This window comes from Eulemur rufifrons, chromosome 8 (assembly GCF_041146395.1).
Source record: "Eulemur rufifrons isolate Redbay chromosome 8, OSU_ERuf_1, whole genome shotgun sequence".
In the NCBI taxonomy this organism is placed as follows: Eukaryota; Metazoa; Chordata; class Mammalia; order Primates; family Lemuridae; genus Eulemur; species Eulemur rufifrons.
In genome coordinates this window covers 918699-937797 of record NC_090990.1, presented here as the reverse complement: position 1 = coordinate 937797, position 19099 = coordinate 918699, and the positions used below count along the sequence as shown (strand labels likewise).

Here is a 19099-nt window from a genome sequence, read left to right as displayed (position 1 = left end):
TTAAATATTCCCATTTCCCATATTAACTGCTTAAAATTTACAACCCATGTCAAATGCTTTGTTTTAGATGTAGATAGAAAATAAGTTATTTTGACATTTCTGTCCCGGTTCCCTCCTAAGCCGCCAGAGTCCAGGCACCAGAGTCCAGGACACCAGGGCAGGATGACAGACGGGGCAAGGATGGGGAGGACCACACAGTCAGGTGACGAGGGACAGACATGGGACCCTCTGGAATGGAACTTGTTTTTATAGTGAAAATGGTAACAGAGAAACCTGCCAGCGAAATTTGAAAGGACTCTGGCCACGTCCCCAAAGGCCCGTTCACCTGCTCGAGGAGACAGTGGGGAGAGGGCACCTCTCACCTGGTCCCTGCGCGGGGTCGGGGGAGGCTGGGCTCAAAGCATTCGAGAAGCACACGAGGTCCCCGAGCAGCCTGCAGAGAGGGGGAGGGTGGAGCTCACGCCCCCGTGGGCGGCGATGCCGGTTCCTGAGGGAGCCCCGTGTCCAGCCTCTTCCCTACACAGCTGGTCCACACCACGCGGTCTCAGGGACCCCCCACAGCTCAGCGGTTGGAAGCCCCCCACCGCCCGCACCCTCAGCCGTTCCTGTGTCTGGGGCTTCCCCTCCCAGGGCCTTGGGTAGAGGAATGAGCCTCGTAGCTCACACCGTGTGGGTTCAGATCCTGTCTCCACCGCGCACCCACGCGGGACCCTGGTCTTCACTTGACCCTGCCGCCTGGGCCGCCGCAGGAGGTGCAGGGTAGTACTAATGCGTGTCGGGGGGTCTCTGTGAGCGTCCAGGCGGTCAGTCCACGTACGGAACTGAGAACAGCGCCCCGCACACGCCAGGTCACTGCAGGGTCTCCCCTACCCGTCCTGGGTGGGCACAGCCCCCGGCAGAGCTCGTGCATCTGCGAGAGAGGGGTCCTCGGTCCTCGGAGAGAAGCAGGGACGGCCTCGCCAGGCCAGGGGGAACTAAGCGGGGGAGGGGCTGTTCTCTGTTCTATGGGGGTGGGGACGCATTTTCCCTGTGAAAGTTCCCAAGCGACTATTCAGGCCTCTAGCACCGGGCAGGCCAGTCTCATGCCCTGCGCTCAGGGGTCCCTTCCAGAAGGTGAGCCACCTCTCCTGGCCGCAGTCGACTCTCGCAGGCTGGAGACAGACCACCTGGGTCCACTCTGTGGTGACCTCAGCCAGGGGGGCCCTGCTGCCGGTGTCACTGCCACGGTTCCCCTCCCGCTCCCCAAGACTGCTGGTGGCTGGGAGCGGGACATGTCCAGAGCCCTGGCAAAGCTGGCCGAGAGCCCCAGTGCAACGCCCAGTGAAACATACCCGGACCGGCAGATGTGGAAGCCGCAGACCACAGCTGGGGGCTTCGCACCTGCCTCCCTCTCCTCCTCCCCCCGCAGACCTCGCTGCGCCCCAGGCCCACCCGGCCCCACCCGGCCCCCGCTGTGTCTGGCCTCGCACTTGGCAGCACCCGCTCTGCCTAGAGCCGCACCAGGGCCTCCGGACGCTTCTCCCCCCTCACCCCAATGACTGCAGGCACCTCCTGCTCCCCGGAGCGCAAGGGCCTCACCCCTGCTCTCTCCGTGCCCCTCTGAGGCCCTCGACCTGCCAACCACCCGCACCCCCCAGCTCTGGGGGACGGGGGGAGCCGCCTTGCTCCCCGCTTCCTCGCACCCTCTGCCCCCCGGCCCCTCCAGACCCTGTTCAGAGCCCGGCTCCCCTGGGAAGCTCCTCCTGGTCAGTCGCTGGGAACAGAGGCAACTCGAGCTCCCGAGGGTGGGGACCACGTTGTGGGCCTGGCCTGGCAGGGGTCGGGGGTCAGGGGCTCAGGTCAGAGCCCGAGTTTCACCTCTGCCTGGCCATGTGGCCCCTGCTTTGTGGAAAGACGGGGCCAGAGTCGGAGCGGGAGGCAAGCTGAGCAGCAGAGGGAGGGGCCGCTGCAGTCCTCACCCTCCGCTGCTGCCCCCAGCCCAAGCCGGGCCAGCTCCCCCGGCCTCGGTCCTGCTCCCCGGCTGGGCAGGAGCTCTGGGCAGCGGCAGGGATGTGTCTGTTCTTTCTACCCTGTCAGCCACAGCGCAGCGCAGCCGGCACTCGACAGATGTTTCCAGAGGGAGCACGGTACCTGGGGTCTGGCTGTGGGGGTTGGGGGGGTCTGCCTGGAGCCTCCTGAGGGGTCCGCGGGCCTGCCCCTCGCCCTCAGGGCCTCTCCCTCCACCCCGGGCGGGGGTCTGAGTCTCCCCGCCTTGACCCCAGCGCCGGTAGGACAAGGGAATCAGTGCCCCCCGCTGTGGCAGGACCCCCCCCCCTCGAGGCCAGACCCCGGTGGGCTTCACAGAGCACGGAGCTCTTCCAGCGCCCTGATCTCCTCGAGGGCGTGTCTGAACGTGGGCCCAGCCTCGCCCAGGGGCCAGCGGCTGACATGCGGTCTGGGCTCCAGCGAGGAGACAGCCGTCCCCCTCGGAGCAGGACCTCCATCCCGCTGGTATTTCCCAGGGCTGTGATTAAACGCATGGAAATGCCAACAAGACTCAACTTGCGCCGGGGGGAAGGCTCCCTCTCCTGAAATATGCGCGCAGCACCCTCTCCTCTTACCTGGGGCTGAGACAGGGCCTTGCCCAATCCGTGCCAGAGCCACGTGGAACTTTCCTCACCTCAGCCGGAGAAACGTGCCCCCAGAAGTCCCGAGAGGCTGCTCAGACCTGTGTCTGCAGGACCTCAAGGCCCGAGGCTGCGGGCCTGCCTGCCTCCACCTGCACGCCACGGACGAGCGCAGCGGGTGGGCGGCCTGAGCCCCGCAGCGTCCCCAGAGGGCCCCGGTGGGTCACCAGGCTGCACCCCCACCAGGCTCTGCGTGCTGCCCACAGAGGCAGGTGGCCCACGGGTCACACAGACTCTCTTCACCCACCCTTGTACGGGCTGGCCCAGCCCCCCGCCCAGACAGCCTGGGGTGGACTGAGGGGAGAAGACACGGCTCCCGCCAGCTCCTCGCCCTCCCAAGCCCTGCCAGGCGGGTCCAGAAGTCAGCCTCCCGCCCCAGAACCGGGCCTGGGCCCATCACACACCCTGCCCTGCCCGTCTGTCCGTCTGTCTGCCCTGCAGGGGCCCAGCAGGCTCTGCCTGCGCCAGCCTTGCGCTGGTGCTGAGACACCGGGGGGGCCGAGTAGCAGCGTCTCCCAGACCCTCCTGAGCCCGCGTCAGTGGGGTGACCTGGGCCGGGGTGATCTGGGCCGGGGTGATGGAGAGTGAGCGTGCACAGCTGGCCTGAGGACCTGGATGTGACAGGGGCAACATGGGGCGCAGGGTGAAGCCATCACAGGTGTCCCGTCTCAGCCCTTGGCAACCCGGAGACGGAGGGAACGGCGGCCCAGGGCAAGCTGGGGGCGGGGAGCATGAGGCAGGGACAGGCCAGGGAGCCAGGGAGACAGTGTCACTTGCGCAGCACATCATCCTGCCCGCTTCGCCCTGCCCGCCCCCGCCAGTGGCTCCGAGGGGGACGATGGTCCCACCCCTGCACCTGCCCGGGACACCCCTCCTAGGCCGGCCAGTCGTCCACACCCACTTCCCGGGCCTACGGCCTGGCACTTGCCTGGGGAGGGGCAGTGGCCCTGGCACACAGACACAGCCCCACATGGGACAACGGTAAACAAACCGGCCAGCCAGCGAGCGTGTGGGGGCCCAGGGGACCGAGAGGCAGAGGAAAAGCAGAATCAGGCGTCCAGGCAAGGAGGGGCTTGAGCCAGGCCCTACGGGAAGTGAATGATCCATCGCTGGTGCTGGGGGGCAGGTGTTGGGGGTGGACTCAGGTGCGGCCTGTGGCGCAGGAAGGGCTGAGGCCGAGTGCGGGGGGAGCTGGGGGCAGCGGGAGGGGAGTGCAGAGGAGGGGGTGCCCAGGGTCGCAAGGGCTCCCTCGGTTCCTGGAGCCGACAACACGCAGCACCTAGGAGACGGGTCTGAGCAGCGAGGGGCAGGGGTGTGGTGGGCGCGCAGGGCCCTGGCAGGTCTGCAGGGGTGCGGTGGGCGCACAGGGCCCTGGCAGGTCCGCAGGCAGGGTTCACAGGCGTTGGGCTGCCAGAAGGGCCCAGTTTGGGGCTGAGCGAATGGAAGATGGGTTCCCACAGCCGAGGTGAGGCCACGTCACCATCAGGGGAAGCTGCAGCCCTCAGTTTGGGTCTAGCAAGCGGCGGCCCCCGGCCAGCGGGGAGGTGGGCAGGGCTGGGGGCAGAAGAGAATCTGGCCCCAGGGTGGGTGGGGTGACTCCTCTACACCCCTGGACCTCCCTCGGCCCAAGGTGGCCGAGCCCCGCTGTGGCCTGGAGACGGGCTCGGGGGCCACCAGGCCTAGCTCAGGGCTCCGTCTCCCCTCGGCCATCCCAGTTGGGCTCTGTCCTCTCGAGCCCCAGGAACCCCTCTCAGGCCCCCAGCGCCTCCGTGTGGCTAAGCCTCGGTCCCCTTTCTGTCCTCCCCGAGTCCCCCTCCGTGTGGTCCCCACACAATCCTGGCTTTAATCACCCACGCCTGGGACGCCCGGGGTCACCTCTACACCCCCTGTCTGCCCGACAGCCACCCCCGATCACCCAGGTGGCCACTCCAGCCAGCTCGGCCCGACTGCTGCCACCTCCCACCCTGGGCCTGCTCCGGCCTCCCCGGGAGCAGCAGGGCCGCGTCCGCAAGGCCCCAGTGCAGAAATGCGCGTGCTGCCCGCACCCTCCCGCCCGCACTCTGAAGGTCACCTTCAAACTCCATCCCGTACCTGACCACCGCCCACCCTCCATGGAAGCCCCCTGGTGGATGGAGCCAGCGGGGAGTCACCTCCCAGGCCCCCAGCACCCTCGACACCCCCTCTCTCCTGTGGCTTCCGGAACAGCCACAGCCGACATTGCTTTTTCACCCCAGCCCCCTACCGCAGTTTCACCCTTCTTGGGCCAGAAACCTTGGGGTCACCCTCCCCCACCACCCCCCTCACATCCAGCCCAACAGCAAATCTCGTCCAGAACCCCAGGGCTCCTCTCCCCCTCCCTGCCCACCTGGCCCGCGGTGCGGCCTCCCTCACCTGCCTGCTCCGCCTCGGCCCTGCCCCCCTGCGGCCCGTCCCAGCACTGCAGCCGGGGGCCCTAGCTCCTGTGTCCCCCTGTCGGCTCAGGTCCCAGCTCTGCACGCACAGGAGGCATCTAGGGACTGTTTCTTGCAGCACCGATCGGCTTTTCCCGCCTGGGCCTGCCCTGCTGCCCTTCCTGCCCGGAGGGCTGCTCCCCCCACCCCACCCCACCCCACCCCGGCGCACAGGCGGTCTGTGCTGCCCCTCGGCGCAAGAGCGACCACGCTCACGCAACACACGTTCACTGATGCCCACCACACCGGGGAGACCGGGGGACAGGCCAGGCCCCATGGTTCACGACCCAGCCACGGGGACGACCCGCAGCCCAGACAGGCCCCAGCCCCACTCGACACAGAAAGGCACAGGGAGAGCCAGTGGCATCTAATGTCACCCTTGCTTATCGCCTGAGACCCTGGAGCTCTGAGGAATGGTGGCCGGGGAGGAGGCCGGGTGGGGCGGCTGGCGGACAGGGATCCAGGAGCAGGGAGAGCCCTGGGCATCGGTGACCGTGCCCGGCACCCACGTCCCCACGGGGCACCTCGGCTCTTCTAGAAGGGTCCCTCGCTGCGCTGGGAGAGCCGAGCTCCGTCTCTGCGTCAGCCCAGGGCCAGGCGCTAGACAGCCCCGGCAAGTGGGAGCCACACACTCAGACTGTGGCATCGTCTGGCCAAAGGCCCCGCGGGGGTTACTCAGTCCTCGGCGTGGCAGGAAGGCGGCAGGCGCAGAGAACAGCTGAGGGTGCAGGAGGGAGGCGCTGACGCCGCATCTCTCCGGCTTTTCTGCACCGCGATCCATGGGCGCGTCTGGCCAGGACACACGGCTTTGTGGCCCCACAGCACAGCCGCCGGACCGAGGCTCAGAAAGCAGCGTTGCCTCCCACAGACTCAGCTGGTGGGTGCCAGGGACAGACCTCGAGGCCACACTTGGAACCCCACTCCACAGTGGGTGCCCCAGGCAGGAAACCTGGCCGGGGTCTCGGGCAGCGTCCTGAATGCGGACACTTCCTTCCACGGCCGGGCGGCCCCCAGGCCCCAGGCAGCCATTCCACAGCAGGACAGAGACTTTGACTCCAGTACGATGCTAGTTGCTCGTTTTGGGTTTAAGACCCTCTGGGCTGAATACTGTGTTCTCTCGTGACATTTTCACACAGTGGGATGAGAAACAGATGCTCCGTTTCTCTGGCACAGAAACAGGGAAACCCTGTCACTCTCCAGATTAGGATGACCCAGCCCATCCCACCTCCCCCGAGGGGACAGAGGCTCTGGAGCCACGGCTGGCCCTGGCCTCTCCCTGCCCTGGCACCCGGCCTAATGCACGAGGGGCCCTCGATCTACACTTGCTGAGAAATGAACAAATGCACGAACACACCAGAGTCATCCTTGGTCTAAGAGTAGAGTGATGCCATGGTTGGCCACTGCTGGTCCCCAGGGCACGGGGCGGCAGCAGCAGGGTGGACACCGGCGGCTCCTACAGGGAGGGAAGCCCCGTGGGCCAGGGCAGCGGGTCTCCACCTCCCACCCGCCCCCCGGACAGGCACAGCCGCTGTCAGCCTCGGCCGGGTGCCCCTCGGCGAGCCCCTCCGCAATGCCTGCGTCATGAGAGGGGAAAGGTGGTACCAGAGCCCCCCACGTCCCCCTGCCCCTCGCCAGGCCAGGGCTCCAGGCTCTGCCCTGGGTTCCAGGAGACCCGGCGGCCAGGAGACAGCCCCTCCCGGCTCACCCTCCACCTGCGTCAGAGCCTGGGGGTACGCGGCTGCCTCCCAGGGGAGCCCCGGGCCTGCTGTGCGTTTCCAGTAACAACTCAAAGGTGGACAAATGGATCAAGGAACAAGTGGGTGACAGACAGACAGGGGCGCAGAGTTTCCGCACTGGGCTGCAGTCCTGGCACTGGTTTCACATTCAAGGTCGTGCCAAGCGCGTGGAGAGGCCGTGCTGCTCCCAGGCTCCACACACGGAGCCAGCGCCCGTGTCAGGCTGTGTAGACAGATCACCCACATCCTTCACCCAGCCTCTGGGCCACACGCACCGCCTCTCTCCCCACAGCCTTGCCTGGGGACACACGCCCACAGACACAAAACCCACCCAACTCACGCGGACACATTCAGTCACCTAACAAACAGGTGCACATCACACCTGCACACACACGCCCCTGCCAGCCTGCACACACATGTGCACACAGCCATGACAGCACACACCTTTACACACAGTCTCCCCTGCGTGTGCACACACGTCCACACGCGCACCCATAAACACACCCAGGTGAGCACACACATTCCCACATGCAAGTGCACACGCACAACCACACGCACAACCACACACACCTGCGTGCTCCGACCACACTGCTGGGAGCCCAGCGCTGCCCAGAGGCCCCATCCCAGGTCGCTCTGCACCCACAGCTCTCGCCCTGGACCAGCAGAGCTTGGGGACCCCGGACTCCGTGCACCTGCCCACCTTGCCGGGTCTCTCCAGTGGCACATGTACCCCAGCCCCACGCCCTCGCTGTCCCAGAGAGAAGGATCTGGGTGAGCAGCCACACCCAGCCTCCCCCCTGCTCAGGTCGCACCTGGTGCCCGCGAGGCCCCCAGGGACCCGGCAAGTCTGGAAATGACCCAGGTCCCCGGGGCTCAGGCCACAGGGGCCGTGCATAAGCCATCGTCAAATCCTTTCCCCCTGCCAGGCCTGCTGCTCCCACAGGAGGGGCAGAGGGAGGCCAGCTTGCCGCAGGCCCTGACCAGGAGCTCAGACCCACGCGGAGCTGAGCCCACAGCCGGGGAGAAACCCCTCCTGCCGTGGCTGTCAAATGAGCACATTCCCAGGTGAGGCTGCTCTTGGGCCTAGGAGCAGGGCGGGTGGCTTCACGACAAGCCCCAGGAGCAAAGATGACCTCCAGGGTACTGAGCTCCTGGCAGCCGGGTGGGGCAGGGCAGCGTGGGGACCCTGAGCCCAGAATGGAACCACCGGGACCAAAGCCCAGGAGCATCAGAACCGCCAACTCACAAGGCAGAAGCCTGGCTCCCCTGGCACGGATGGACGCCGACCCAGCCTCCTGCCCAGCCAGCGGGCGCTGGCCCTCGGAGCTCCTGCAGGATGGCAGGCGTCTCCCAGCTCTGCCTGGCCTCCCTGCCTGGGGCCTGCCTCCGGCCCCCCAATGCCTCCCTTCCTGCCTCTGGTCACCCCAACCGGTGGCAGGAGCCCGACCAGGGAGACAGGCAAGAGACCACTCGGAACCCTCCACTGCAGCGAAACCCCCTCCCGAAGTCCCCAGCCAGATGCGGTGAAGGGCGCACCACACCTACCGTGGCGAGGTGCCGCAGGGGGTCACCGACGTACAGCATGGCAGGCGCCGGGGGCTCTGCACGCGCCGGGGGGCTGGCGTCCCTCGGGACGAGGCATGGGTCTGGGTGGCCGGGGAGGAAAGGGGTGGAGTCGTGGCCGCCCAGCAGGTGGACAGAGGGGGAGAGGCTCCGCACTAGGGAGGCAGGCGCCAAGGATGCTCGGGAACATGTGGGCTGTTTGTTGGCATTTTCGCTCTTCCCATCTCCCTTAGTTCTGTCAACTGGCTGCATCTAACAACAAAACCGCGGCCCACCCCTTATCCTCATGACTATTCATCCGCGTCCCGGGCAGGCCTCAGCTTGCCCGATGATGTGTTGGACTGCACCAAGGAGGCTGCGCGGGGAGGGCGGGGACGCCAGGTCAGTGCGGCTCCATTATCACAGCCCTCAGGGCTCCTTTGGAGACACCATGCCTGGGCAAGGCCCTGGGGGCCCCGAGCCCGCACCCCCACCCCCTCGAGCAGGCTCGGCCCCTGAGCACGAGGGGGGGGGCCCTGGCCCTCGAGACAGGGTAGGCAAGGCTGGGCCACCCCAAAGGGGAGAGAAGGTGCCATTGCCCTGGGCCACCCAGGCAGAGCCAGTCTCCCTCCTGCCGGGGAACTTGGTGGCCTGCAGGGACCACCAAGGGCTGAACAGAGAGGACAGGCACATAGGAGGCTGGCGTCCCTGGGCCCCTCAGAGAGCCAGCTGATGAGAATGAACAGCCGTGGCGTGGCCTGCCACCCACCGCCCACACACCGTGGGGGTCAGGCCCAAGACCCCAGCGCACATGCTCAGAGCCCTGGCCACCCTGCTGGCCTTGTCCTCGCACTTGCCAAGCCTCCAGAAACAGGGACGCAGCACTGACACCAAAGAAGCGCCCAGAGGGACGGAGGGCCCACCCCACATGGCGGCTGATGGCCTGGGCACACCCAGGGGCTCTGCAACGGTGGCCACCCAGCGGGGCCTTGGGGCGGTTACCGCCACTTCCTTTCGGGGGCGTCTGAATTTCCTCTCTGTTGTAGGATCTTTGGTGCAAGCTGCCCTTGGCAGAGGGGCCGGGGCCCCCCAGAAGCAGCCCGGCATCAACATGCAAACCGACCTCTGAAGCTGGACACTCAGACCCGAGTTCTAAGCCCCCAGAGAGCAGCGGCTTCAGCACACGAGTTTCAGACCCTTCACGGAGCCATGAAGACAACGCGAGACTCTTTCCTTCTGATCTTGCCAGACCCAGCTCCCTGCCTGTCCCTTCCCCATCTCCCGCCTCCTCTCTCTGGTCTGAGCACCCTAAGAGCTAGCAGGGGCCTCGCTCCCCAGAGAGCTGGCAGAGCCAGGCTCCGGGCACAGGGAAGCCTGGCCCAGGTCACCAGAGGGGCCTGGAGGGCCCGCCCAGGCCCAGGATGACACTGTACTCCGAGGGGCTGGGGCCGGGAGAGCCCAGCTCAGGGCCCTGGACCGCAGAGGCCACCGGGGAGGCACAGGCACTCCACTCCGTGTGGCTGGGGTCTCAGCTCCCCACAGGCAGGTCCCTCACAATGAGACAATTGAGGAACATCCAGTTCTGTTTGCTAGACAAATGCGCAGGAAAGGGGTCTCTGGGGAAATGTCTGCGGGGTCTGCAGTGGGGTGGGGGAGGCTTGCAGATGGGGAGGCCCCAGGGCCTGACCGCGAGCTTCCTGCACTGGTGCTGGGCCCTGCCAAGACGCCCGTGGGTGGGGGCGCTCTCTGCTTTTGGAGTCTGGGAGGTGGGCTGCCCAGGGATGGAGGGACACTCAGAGCCAGGTGTATGATGTTGGCCCATTCCCGGCCTCTCTGCGGCCCAGGGGCCTTGCCTGTCAAAAGGGACAAGTGAATGAAAAAGAGATTCAGGTATGTCCTGTGTCGGTTTCATAAATAGCCAACCGGAAACAGTAAAAGGGAAGAGGCCCAGAGGCCCAGCAAGGATCTGGGCTGGGGCCCATGTTTCCTTCCACCTGCAAAGCGCTGAAGGCCACTGGCCTCTGCCCCAGAACGGCACCAGCTTCCCGTGAATTTTCCTGAGGCCGTGGCCACGGGGAGGACAGGGACAGCGGCTGGTGGCTGTCCCCCTCCCAGTGTGGCCTCGGCAGCCTCCTCCAGGTGGTCTCAAGGGGTCCTCAGCACCTGCTGGTCTGCTGCTGGCCACGCCCGAGGAGGGGCAGCAGCGACTGGGTGGGCGTCAGTGTCTCCACGGACCTCCCTGGCACCACTCGCTCGGGAGGGGCTGTCTGCAGCAGGGACAGGGGAACGTGTCCCCTGGGCACCTGCGATGTGTCAGGTCAGGGCCAAACTCAATGCACAGTGCCTGCGGGGCAGCTGGCTTTGTGCCACCCGGTGGAGGAGGCCACGGAAGCTCAGCGGGATTCTGGGACCTGGGCCGGCAGGAGCTCAGGTCTGTGCCACCCGAAGTGCCTGGTCACCTAAGCCTGTCCAGAGAAGGGCTGGTGGGGGGCTCATGAGTGCTGCTGGGGGCGGGGGCTCTCGGAGGGGCACACAGGGGCCCACACTCTTCCTCCTCCTGGGTCTGGGGAGAAATGCCCCTCCCCACAGTCGGGAAGGGCTATCCCGGGTGACCTCTGGGTCTCAGGCCCCTAAGTGTCCAGGGTTCTCACCCCGGACATCTGTCCTGCTGCTCGGTTCCCTGGGCCCAGGGCAGGTGGGCCAGCCTTCTGTCCGTGCCTGTGACAGCCCCACCCTCTGGTGGCCCACCTGCCCACAGCAGCTGTCACCAGAGAAAGGCGCCGGGAGAGGCGGGAAGTGGGGGAGGGCACAGGCTGGCTCCAGGCCTGGCGGAGGCTCTGGGGGAGGGGAGGGAGGGGGAGACCCGCCTCCCTCTCTTCTGTCTCCCAGTTTCTCCCTCCCTTCTCTGCATCCTGAGGGCCAGCAGGGGCCTCAGGCTGCCGGTGCCCAGCCCGGTGTTGTCCGAGGGTGCTGGCACCCGGAGCAGGGACTCGCCCAGGCCCAGGCTCAGCTCTGCGGAGCTTCCCTGGGTGACAATTTGGATTCCCGCCCCCAAGCTCGCACACCCACAGCCTTGCTGGCCCCCTCACCGTGAGCTCAGGATGGGCCTGGATCCTGCCCATGCTCCTCCCAGACGGTGTGGGGGCTCCAGGGCCAGGAGAGCCCCTCCTACCTGATGGACAGCATCCAGAGTCCCCTCAAGTGTCCCCTGGTCAGGGCACCTGCGGGGGCCCCGGGAGGGCAGGGGTCCCAGTTTTAGCCGTGGTTCCTGCCCTCCTAGCCTGGGGTGTGGGGGCTTCCTCTGCTGTCCTCTTGCAGGACAGGGACCCGGACTAGGGCCTGTGGGTCGCCTGGGGTCTGCAGGGCGGCCAGCGCCCAGGGCAAGGGGGGCCCCCCAGCCGGGCGGGGGCGGCAGGCCCTCCCCATCCTGCCCCTTCTCTGCAGCGGCAGCTTCGCACACTCGGGGCCCCACACGCACCACACCGGGCGTTGGTCACGTGCTGCCCGCGGCCGGGCACCTGCAGACGACTCAGATCCTCTCAGTTCCCGTATGTGCAGGGAGGGACGCCGAAGCCGGGAAGGGCTAAGTGACTCTGCCGGGGTAGCCAGGCTAGGAGGGCAGCGGGGTTCTGACCCCATGAAATCTGGCGACAGAGCCCCCACGCCACCCACCCAGCCTCCTGGTCTCTGGGTGATCTCAGCCCCCTGGACGCAGTGACCCCACGGCCCTCTTCCTGCTGCGGCCACACGTGGCTCACAGTCCCCCCAAAATGTCTGGGACTCCCGCAAGGCACGCTGAGGGCTCCACTGCTCCTGTCTGGGCCCCATTCTCTTAAGCTGCTGGACTCAGCTTCCTCGCAGGGGCCAGGGCCAGGAGGGAGGGTCCAGGGCCCTGTGGGGCTGGGCGGACCCGGCACTGGCCCCCGAGAGCCGTGGCACCTCCTGAAGGGCTCGCTTCTCTGGCCCTTCCCCCGCCCCAGTCACCCCAACTTCAGAGAAGGACACAGAGGCTCGGAGGCAGGCAATGCCCTGCTTGTCTCTCTCTAAGGCAGCGGCCACAGGCACCACGGGGTCGTGCGATGGTCACGGACACTGCTCAGGACCCTGTGGCCGTCCCCAACTGGCACCAATCTGCCCATCCGAGGTGGGGGAGACCCAAGTCCCCCAGACACGGAAGGCGCCCATCACTGCAGAGGACCAGCGTCCTGTCCACTCCAGGGCCATGCTGCCCAGACCGGGCCCCACAGCCCCGTGGGAGGTGTGGCCCCAGAGTGTGGGGGCAGCGCCAGGGGAGGGACAGCCAGAGTGCACCCTGTGTGGCAGGTGGGGACAGGCACGTGTGGGCTCACAGCCCTCTTCTTGATCCACGAGCCCCAGGAGGCTCTGACGCCAGAACTGCCTCTTTGTTTTCTTTGACAGGGTCTCGCTCTGTCACCCGGGCTGGAGTGCGGTGGTGGCATCACAGCTCACTGTAGCCTCAAACTCTGGGCTCAAGCGATCCTCCTGCCTCGGCCTCCCAGAGTGCCAGGAATACAGGCGGGAGCCACCCACCTGCCCAGCATCCCCACCGAGCTAGGTCCAGGTCCCCTGGGCCCTCAGCTTCCTCCTTGGGCTCCAGGGCTGGACTTTAGAACGTCGTCCCCCGGGTCAGCTCCAGGCCCTCAGCAGGCAGGGAGGCCACGCTCAGGCTAAGCACAGGGCCCCGCAGCCAGCCGCCCACACCGGGCCAGTCGTCCTTGCTTCTCTGAGCCCTGGTCTTGGCACCTAGCACTGCCGGGGGGCTGCAGCGGGGACACTCGCTGTCGGACCAGGGGCCGCTGTCACGAGGGGGCCAGGCAGCGGGTCAGGATGAGGCTTGCGGAGGGGAGGCTGGGCCTAGGATGGGACTGCGTGGTGTCACCCGGACCAGGCCAAGAAGGTGGAACGTCGACCTTCCCCCTTCCCTTCCCAACATCCTGTTTTGCTGACAACTTGGGGACAAGGGCCGTGACCCCTCCCTGTCCAGGCCCCTACCCTGGACATCATTGTCCTCCAGTCTGGGAGGGCCAGGAGCTGGCCTCGGGGCTCCAGGGAGGGAGGACCGGCCTTGGCTCCAGGGAGTCCCCACCTCCGTGCTCTGAGCTCTGCACCCAGGAATTCCATCCTGGGCTTTACCATGCGGCGTGTCACTACCTGACAGATGCGGCCGTCTGGCTGTGCGCAGAGCAGCAGGCCCCGCCCTCGCCGCCCCGCGGCTGGGGAGCCGCGTGCCCCAGCAAGCCAGGGACCCGACCGCTGTGGCCCGACGTGCTCAGCACCGGGCATCCTCGGGGGCGGGGGCATGGCACACCCCCCCACGAGAACCTAGAAACGCCCCCCTCTGCCTCCCTAACCCGGGCCTCCCCGTGCAGGGTCTGTGGGATCTAGGGGCCCTCTGCCCTGGGGTTGGGGTGGCCTCAGAACTCAGGAGGCAGCAGGCAGCCTGCAGCCCTCTGCCCAGGGGTCCTCCCATCCTGGCCCAGCATCTGCCTCGGTTTCCTTACCCGTGAAATGGGAACACAGCTGGTGCTGAACACTGGTGACCTAGTCCCACTAGGATGGCCTCCCGAGCAGGGGCGCAGCCAGGGCAGGCCGTCAGACCCTCAGAGCCCCTCCTAGGGGCCCCTCAGAGGAACAGACATCCCAGGGCTGCTGCCTGGCTTGGGCCGCCCAGGGAGGAGCCTTCTCCCAGCCCCACAGGCTCCGCACCCACCCGGTGGGGGACACGGCCCCTCACCTCCCACATCCCGCGTCACTCTGCCCACTCTCCTGATGGGGCCCCCCACCAGCACACCTCGGACAGGTGTGCATGGGGCTGGGTGGGGGCATTAGGACAGAGGACGGCCAGGCCCCTCCCCAGGCCTGCGGAGGTCCCGCCTCCTGGTGCCGGCGTGAGGAGGGAGGTGTGACCCTGCTCCACCGCCTGCTGCTCTTTCCCAGGTGTGTCTGCTGAGTGTGGGTTTTTCCGCCGCGCACAGCAAAGCTCCTGGACAAGTCCCCACCTGAGGACTCCCCAGGCCCTCCGCAACCAGCCTGCGGGCAGAACGGAGCAGCCGGGTGGCCCCGTGGGGGCTGTCCCCAGGCCGGGATCCTCACCCGCTTCCTGTGTGTGCCGCCACCTGCCCCACCTCCTGCCACAGCCAGACATGGCCCCCACCAGCCACCAAGGCCCTGGCTTTGGGCCAGGAGGGGCACCCAGCATGGCAGGGCCTGAGACACTGCAGGGCTGGCCCCTCGCCCCAGGAGGGAGGGAGAGCCTGCCAAGATGGGGTGTCTGCCCCTGGCCCCTTCACCCAGACCCCAAGGGACAGGGCACAGGGCTGTGGGACCCAGGCCAATCAGAGGCACAGGGCTGCCTCAGAGATGGGCACATGACCACATTCCGACCAACAAGAGGCAGGCTATGGGAAGAGAGGGCCCCCTCTCCACAGGGGTGGCGATGAGGAGGCTGCCTAGGATCGAAGCCACCCCGGGGGCAAAGCAAGAGACGGAGCAAGGCAGCTGCAGAGCACCTAGACCCCGCCTTGCCTGCAGCCCTCCTTCACCTAGACCCCGCCTTGCCTGCAGCCCCTCCTTCACCTAGACCCGGCCTTGCCTGCAGCCCTCCTTCACCTAGACCCCGCCTTGCCTGCAGCCCTCCCTTCACCTAGACCCGGCCTTGCCTGCAGCCCTCCTTCACCTAGACCCGGCCTTGCCTGCAGCCCTCCTTCACCTAGACCCCGCCTTGCCTGCAGCCCTCCCTTCACCTAGACCCGGCCTTGCCTGCAGCCCTCCTTCACCTAGACCCGGCCTTGCCTGCAACCTTCCCCATGGCTGGATCCTGCCATGCCTGAAGTCCTTCCAAATACCAGATCCAGCCATGCTTACATCCATTCCTCCCTCTGGACTGGCAGTTACATGAGTTGGCAAGTTTTCTACTTTGCAATTTGAAGTCTCCTGAGAAACCCGCGGGGAAGCCGTACACCCGAGAGCCTCCTTCCTGGTTCTGCCAGGCTCCCGAGACAGGCCGGGCCGTGCTTGCAGCCCCCACTCACCATGACGGACGTGGTCATGCCCTGCAGGTGGAAGACGTCCATGTTGGCCTCCGCACTGCCCACCAGCTCACTGTTCCCCCGGCTCGACTGGGGAAGGTCGAAGTAGGTGCTGTCTGGCTCCCTGTGCCCGGGAGAGGAAAACCGAAGCCATCAGCCCCGAGTCTGGGCACCGCCTGCAGCCCCCCCGGCCCAGGGCTCAGGGCCAGCTCATGACTCTGGGTCAGGCCTATGCCTCTGTCCCCAAGAAGTCCTTGGTCCCTCCACTCCTTCCTGCTGACCCTCAGCTCCTGCCCCTCCCACCTCTTCCCTGTCCTCTGCCTGCCCCTCCAGGGCTGGTGTGAGTGCCCGGGAGGTGTGGTCATGTGTGAGCTCTGTCCCCTGGACCTCTCCTGGCCACAGCCCCTCTTGAGAGCTGGCCAAAGGGAAGAGTCCGGATTCTGGGTCCTGTGTCCCCAGGAGAAGGCCCACGGCGTTGGCGCCCCCACCCACACTCTCCCCAGCCCTGCCTCCAAGCTGACGAGCATGGCCGCGGCTAGCCCATCCCCGCGTGGGGCTGTCGCCCTGCTCCAGCCAGGGGACATACTCACAGAGAGCTCCAGAGGTGTTCGAACGTGGCTCCCTCGTCCGTGGAGGTGGCGGTGGACTGGGCCATCTTCCCGAGCTGCCCGGGGGGAGCTCACTCTGGAGGGAGGAAGGAGGGGCGGTGAGCGCTGTGGAGACCCCGCACCACTGGGAGGCAGGAGGTGGGGGCTGCCGGGGACATCCCTTGTGCTGCCCCACCCCATGTGCCCTCTCCTCCCCCACTTCACGCAGCCCATTCCCTGGGGCGGGAAACCGAGGCCCGGGTGGGCAGCTCGGGAGCTTGGCCTCAGTGACGTGGGCCTGGATGCGGATCTGGCGGGGGCACCCCGGCAGGCAGGACTCGGGGTGACGACACACCCCCTTGTGGGGCTGTGGGGCCTTTGGGGGAGCGAAGTTAACGTCTCGGGGCACCTGGGTCATGACGAGCAGGTGAAGACTGTGGCTGTTATTAACAACTGTGTCTCCAGCTTTGGCCTCGGGGGTGGGATGGAACCAGGTCTGGGGGCTCCCTGTTGTTCCGGGACTCGGGGACGGCGTGGATCCCGGATCACCCCTCTTGGGAAGAGCACTTGTGGGGACGCTGAGGGCTGGAGCCGAGCCCTGGGTTTGGGCCTCAGAGCCCAGATTGCTGCGAGACATCAGCTGGCCTCTCGCCCCGAGCCGGGTCCCCCCTGCACCGCCCACCCAGCGGGAAGCCCAGCAGGGCCAAGAGCCCACAACTGCTGTCACTGGGGCTGGTTGCCACGTGGTGGTCCCCCTCTCTTTGGGAGAAGCTCAGGGTCAAGGTGCCCAAACCCGCTAGTCTCTGCCCCCCTCATCGCCTGTCCAGAGGCCTCTGTGCCCAGCTCCCAGTGGCCTGGACGCCCAGGAGGTGGCAGTGAGCAGGCCGGGCACAGCTGGGCGCCTCGTCCTGCAGGGAGGGTGGGACAGGGAACCCCAAGCCTGCCCTGCCCCCCGCCCCCACCTCGGCAGAGGCCGCCTCCCCCTGGGCCAGCCTCCTGGGTCCTCGGCGAGGGGCCACAGGAACCAGCTCGGCCACCGCCCTGCAGTGCCCGGGCAGGCAGGCCCAGACCTGCCCACGGCTGGCAGGGGTGGGAGGGCACAGCCTACAATCTGTCGCTTTTGTCTGTCCCCAGGCAGGCGGGAGCTGATGAAGGGCCGTGGCACACTCCTGGGGCCGCCACGTGCCAGGCTGCCGGTCCCCTGAGAAGTCAGTGGCACGAGCAGGGAGGGCCCTCGCTGGGGCCAGGCTGGGCACGGGGGAGGGGAGGCCTGAGGGCTCAGGTACGGCTGGCGGGCGATGATGGCCCAGGGACATGCAGCTTAATGCACGCTGGCCACAAGCCAACCCTCCTCAGACTCAGGGCAGCCCCTGCGTGTGACCACTCCACCCACTTTCCAGAAGACGGTGCTCAGAGAGGTTAAGTGACCTGCTGGAGGTCACACAGCAGTAGCCACAGGAATGAATGGCCGAGTGGCTCTTTCTCAGAGTTGGGAACTAACTTAGTTGCCCCCACACCCCCCAACGCTTCACCGCACCCTCACTTGCCTCCCATCCTGGGCTGCGCCGTCCAAACCCCAGGGGAGCCGAGGTGGGGCTGGCATGAGGGCACCAGGGTGGACAGAATCCCACCCTCACCCAGTCCCACGCTGGCCCTTTTGGGAGGAGCAGTGATTAATCGGGGCGGCTTCCTGGCGCAGGCGGGGGCCGACTCGGACTCAGGTAGGACTCAGGAGGGTGCAGGAGCACTGGCAGGGGCCGGCCAGCAGGAGCCGAAGTCCCTTGGACCCAGGAGGACACGTGCCCTCACTCTGCAGGTGACACTCCAAGCCCAGAGACGGAAGGCGACTTGGCTGACGTCACACAGCAGTGGACAAGAAATCCCGTCCCCTTCACAGCCGTACTGTTCACATCAGCCCACGGCGCCGACAGCCCCACCGCCCATCAGCGTAGCCACAGACAGGGCAGCCGTCCACGCGTGCAATCGCACCTGGCCATGGCGGGAGTGAAGCTCTGACGCGCCACGAGGCGGGGAGGCTTGGAGACGTGGCGCTGGGTGGAGCCACCTCCCTCCCTACGCGTCAGCCTGCGAAGCTCACACCACAAAGCCCAGGTGAGAGACGCAGACGGAGAGACAGAGACTGAGAGACAGGGAGAGACAGAGACAGGGAAAGAGACATAGAGACAGAGGGAGAAAGAGACAGAGGGTGTCAGAGACAGGCAGAGACAGAGCATCAGCGCCCCTGTGTGCTCAGCGGCCCACACCTGCTGCTCCCTGCCCGGGCTGGGGGTTCGGGGGACAGGTGTGGGTGGGGCCTTCCTCTGCGCGGCCCTGGGGGCTGGCCGGGGAGATGCCGGGACCCCGGGCCTGCACGCGGACATGGCTGTATTTTCAAACTGGCAGCCTTGTAACTCCCATCTGGGCTCCGAGGCGCCCTCTCTCCCCACTGACCTTGAATCTACAACCGTGTCCTTTCTTGTCCACTGAGCGCCCACCTGTCCTCGTCCCGCTTCCTCACCCCCCCGGCCTGCAGCCGCAGGGTGCCGTGTCGCGCTCCCTTCCCGCCTGCGCACAGAGGACTCCAGCACGCACACAGGTGTCCCGGGCCCCGGGCCTGCCAGGCGGTGCCAGGCCCACAGCACAGGCCTCTGCCGCCACCGGGAGCCAGACCTGTGTGGGGCCCGGGAGGGGCTTCCTCGGGGCCAGGAGTTGGGCCCCCAAACCCACCCTGGACCTGTCACCCTGAGACCCAGGCAGCTGTGGGGGACTGGCCCAGGGCTCTGGTCACAGGACATGTTCCAGGGGACCCCCCTGCGAACTGAAAGTAAAATAATCCTAAACCCTCTGCTAACCGAGTTCCCAGCCATGACGGTGAGAGAGAGAAAGCAGTCACACAGGGGCACGACTTCTCTTTTCATAGATGTCCCCGGTCCCTCCCCTAGCTTGCCGCATGTGTGTTTGACCACCCGCCGCCCTGCCTGTCCTCAAAGCACCCACACCCGGCTCTGGCCGGGGCTCACGGCCCCCCACAGGCTGCTCCCCCCACGGGAAACAAAGCTCTCCTTTCTC

The 19099-nt window shown here is 66.9% G+C and overlaps 1 protein-coding gene across 3 annotated transcripts in view; it reads right to left on the bottom strand.

Moving 5' to 3' along the window:
* TP73 (tumor protein p73) overlaps window positions 1–16101 on the bottom strand; it is a 43672-nt gene extending 27571 nt beyond the window's left edge. The window contains exons 1-2 of one of the 3 annotated variants that reach the window (XM_069477265.1): window positions 16034–16101; window positions 15447–15567 (exon numbers count right to left, since the gene is read on the bottom strand). In XM_069477265.1, the coding sequence (XP_069333366.1) occupies window positions 15447–15567; window positions 16034–16098 (186 nt within the window). In that variant the 5' untranslated portion in view covers window positions 16099–16101. The remainder of the gene's footprint in view (window positions 1–15446; window positions 15568–16033) is intronic. The other 2 variants (XM_069477266.1, XM_069477264.1) reach the window with 2 other exon arrangements.
* Between the last annotated feature and the right edge of the window lie 2998 nt (window positions 16102–19099).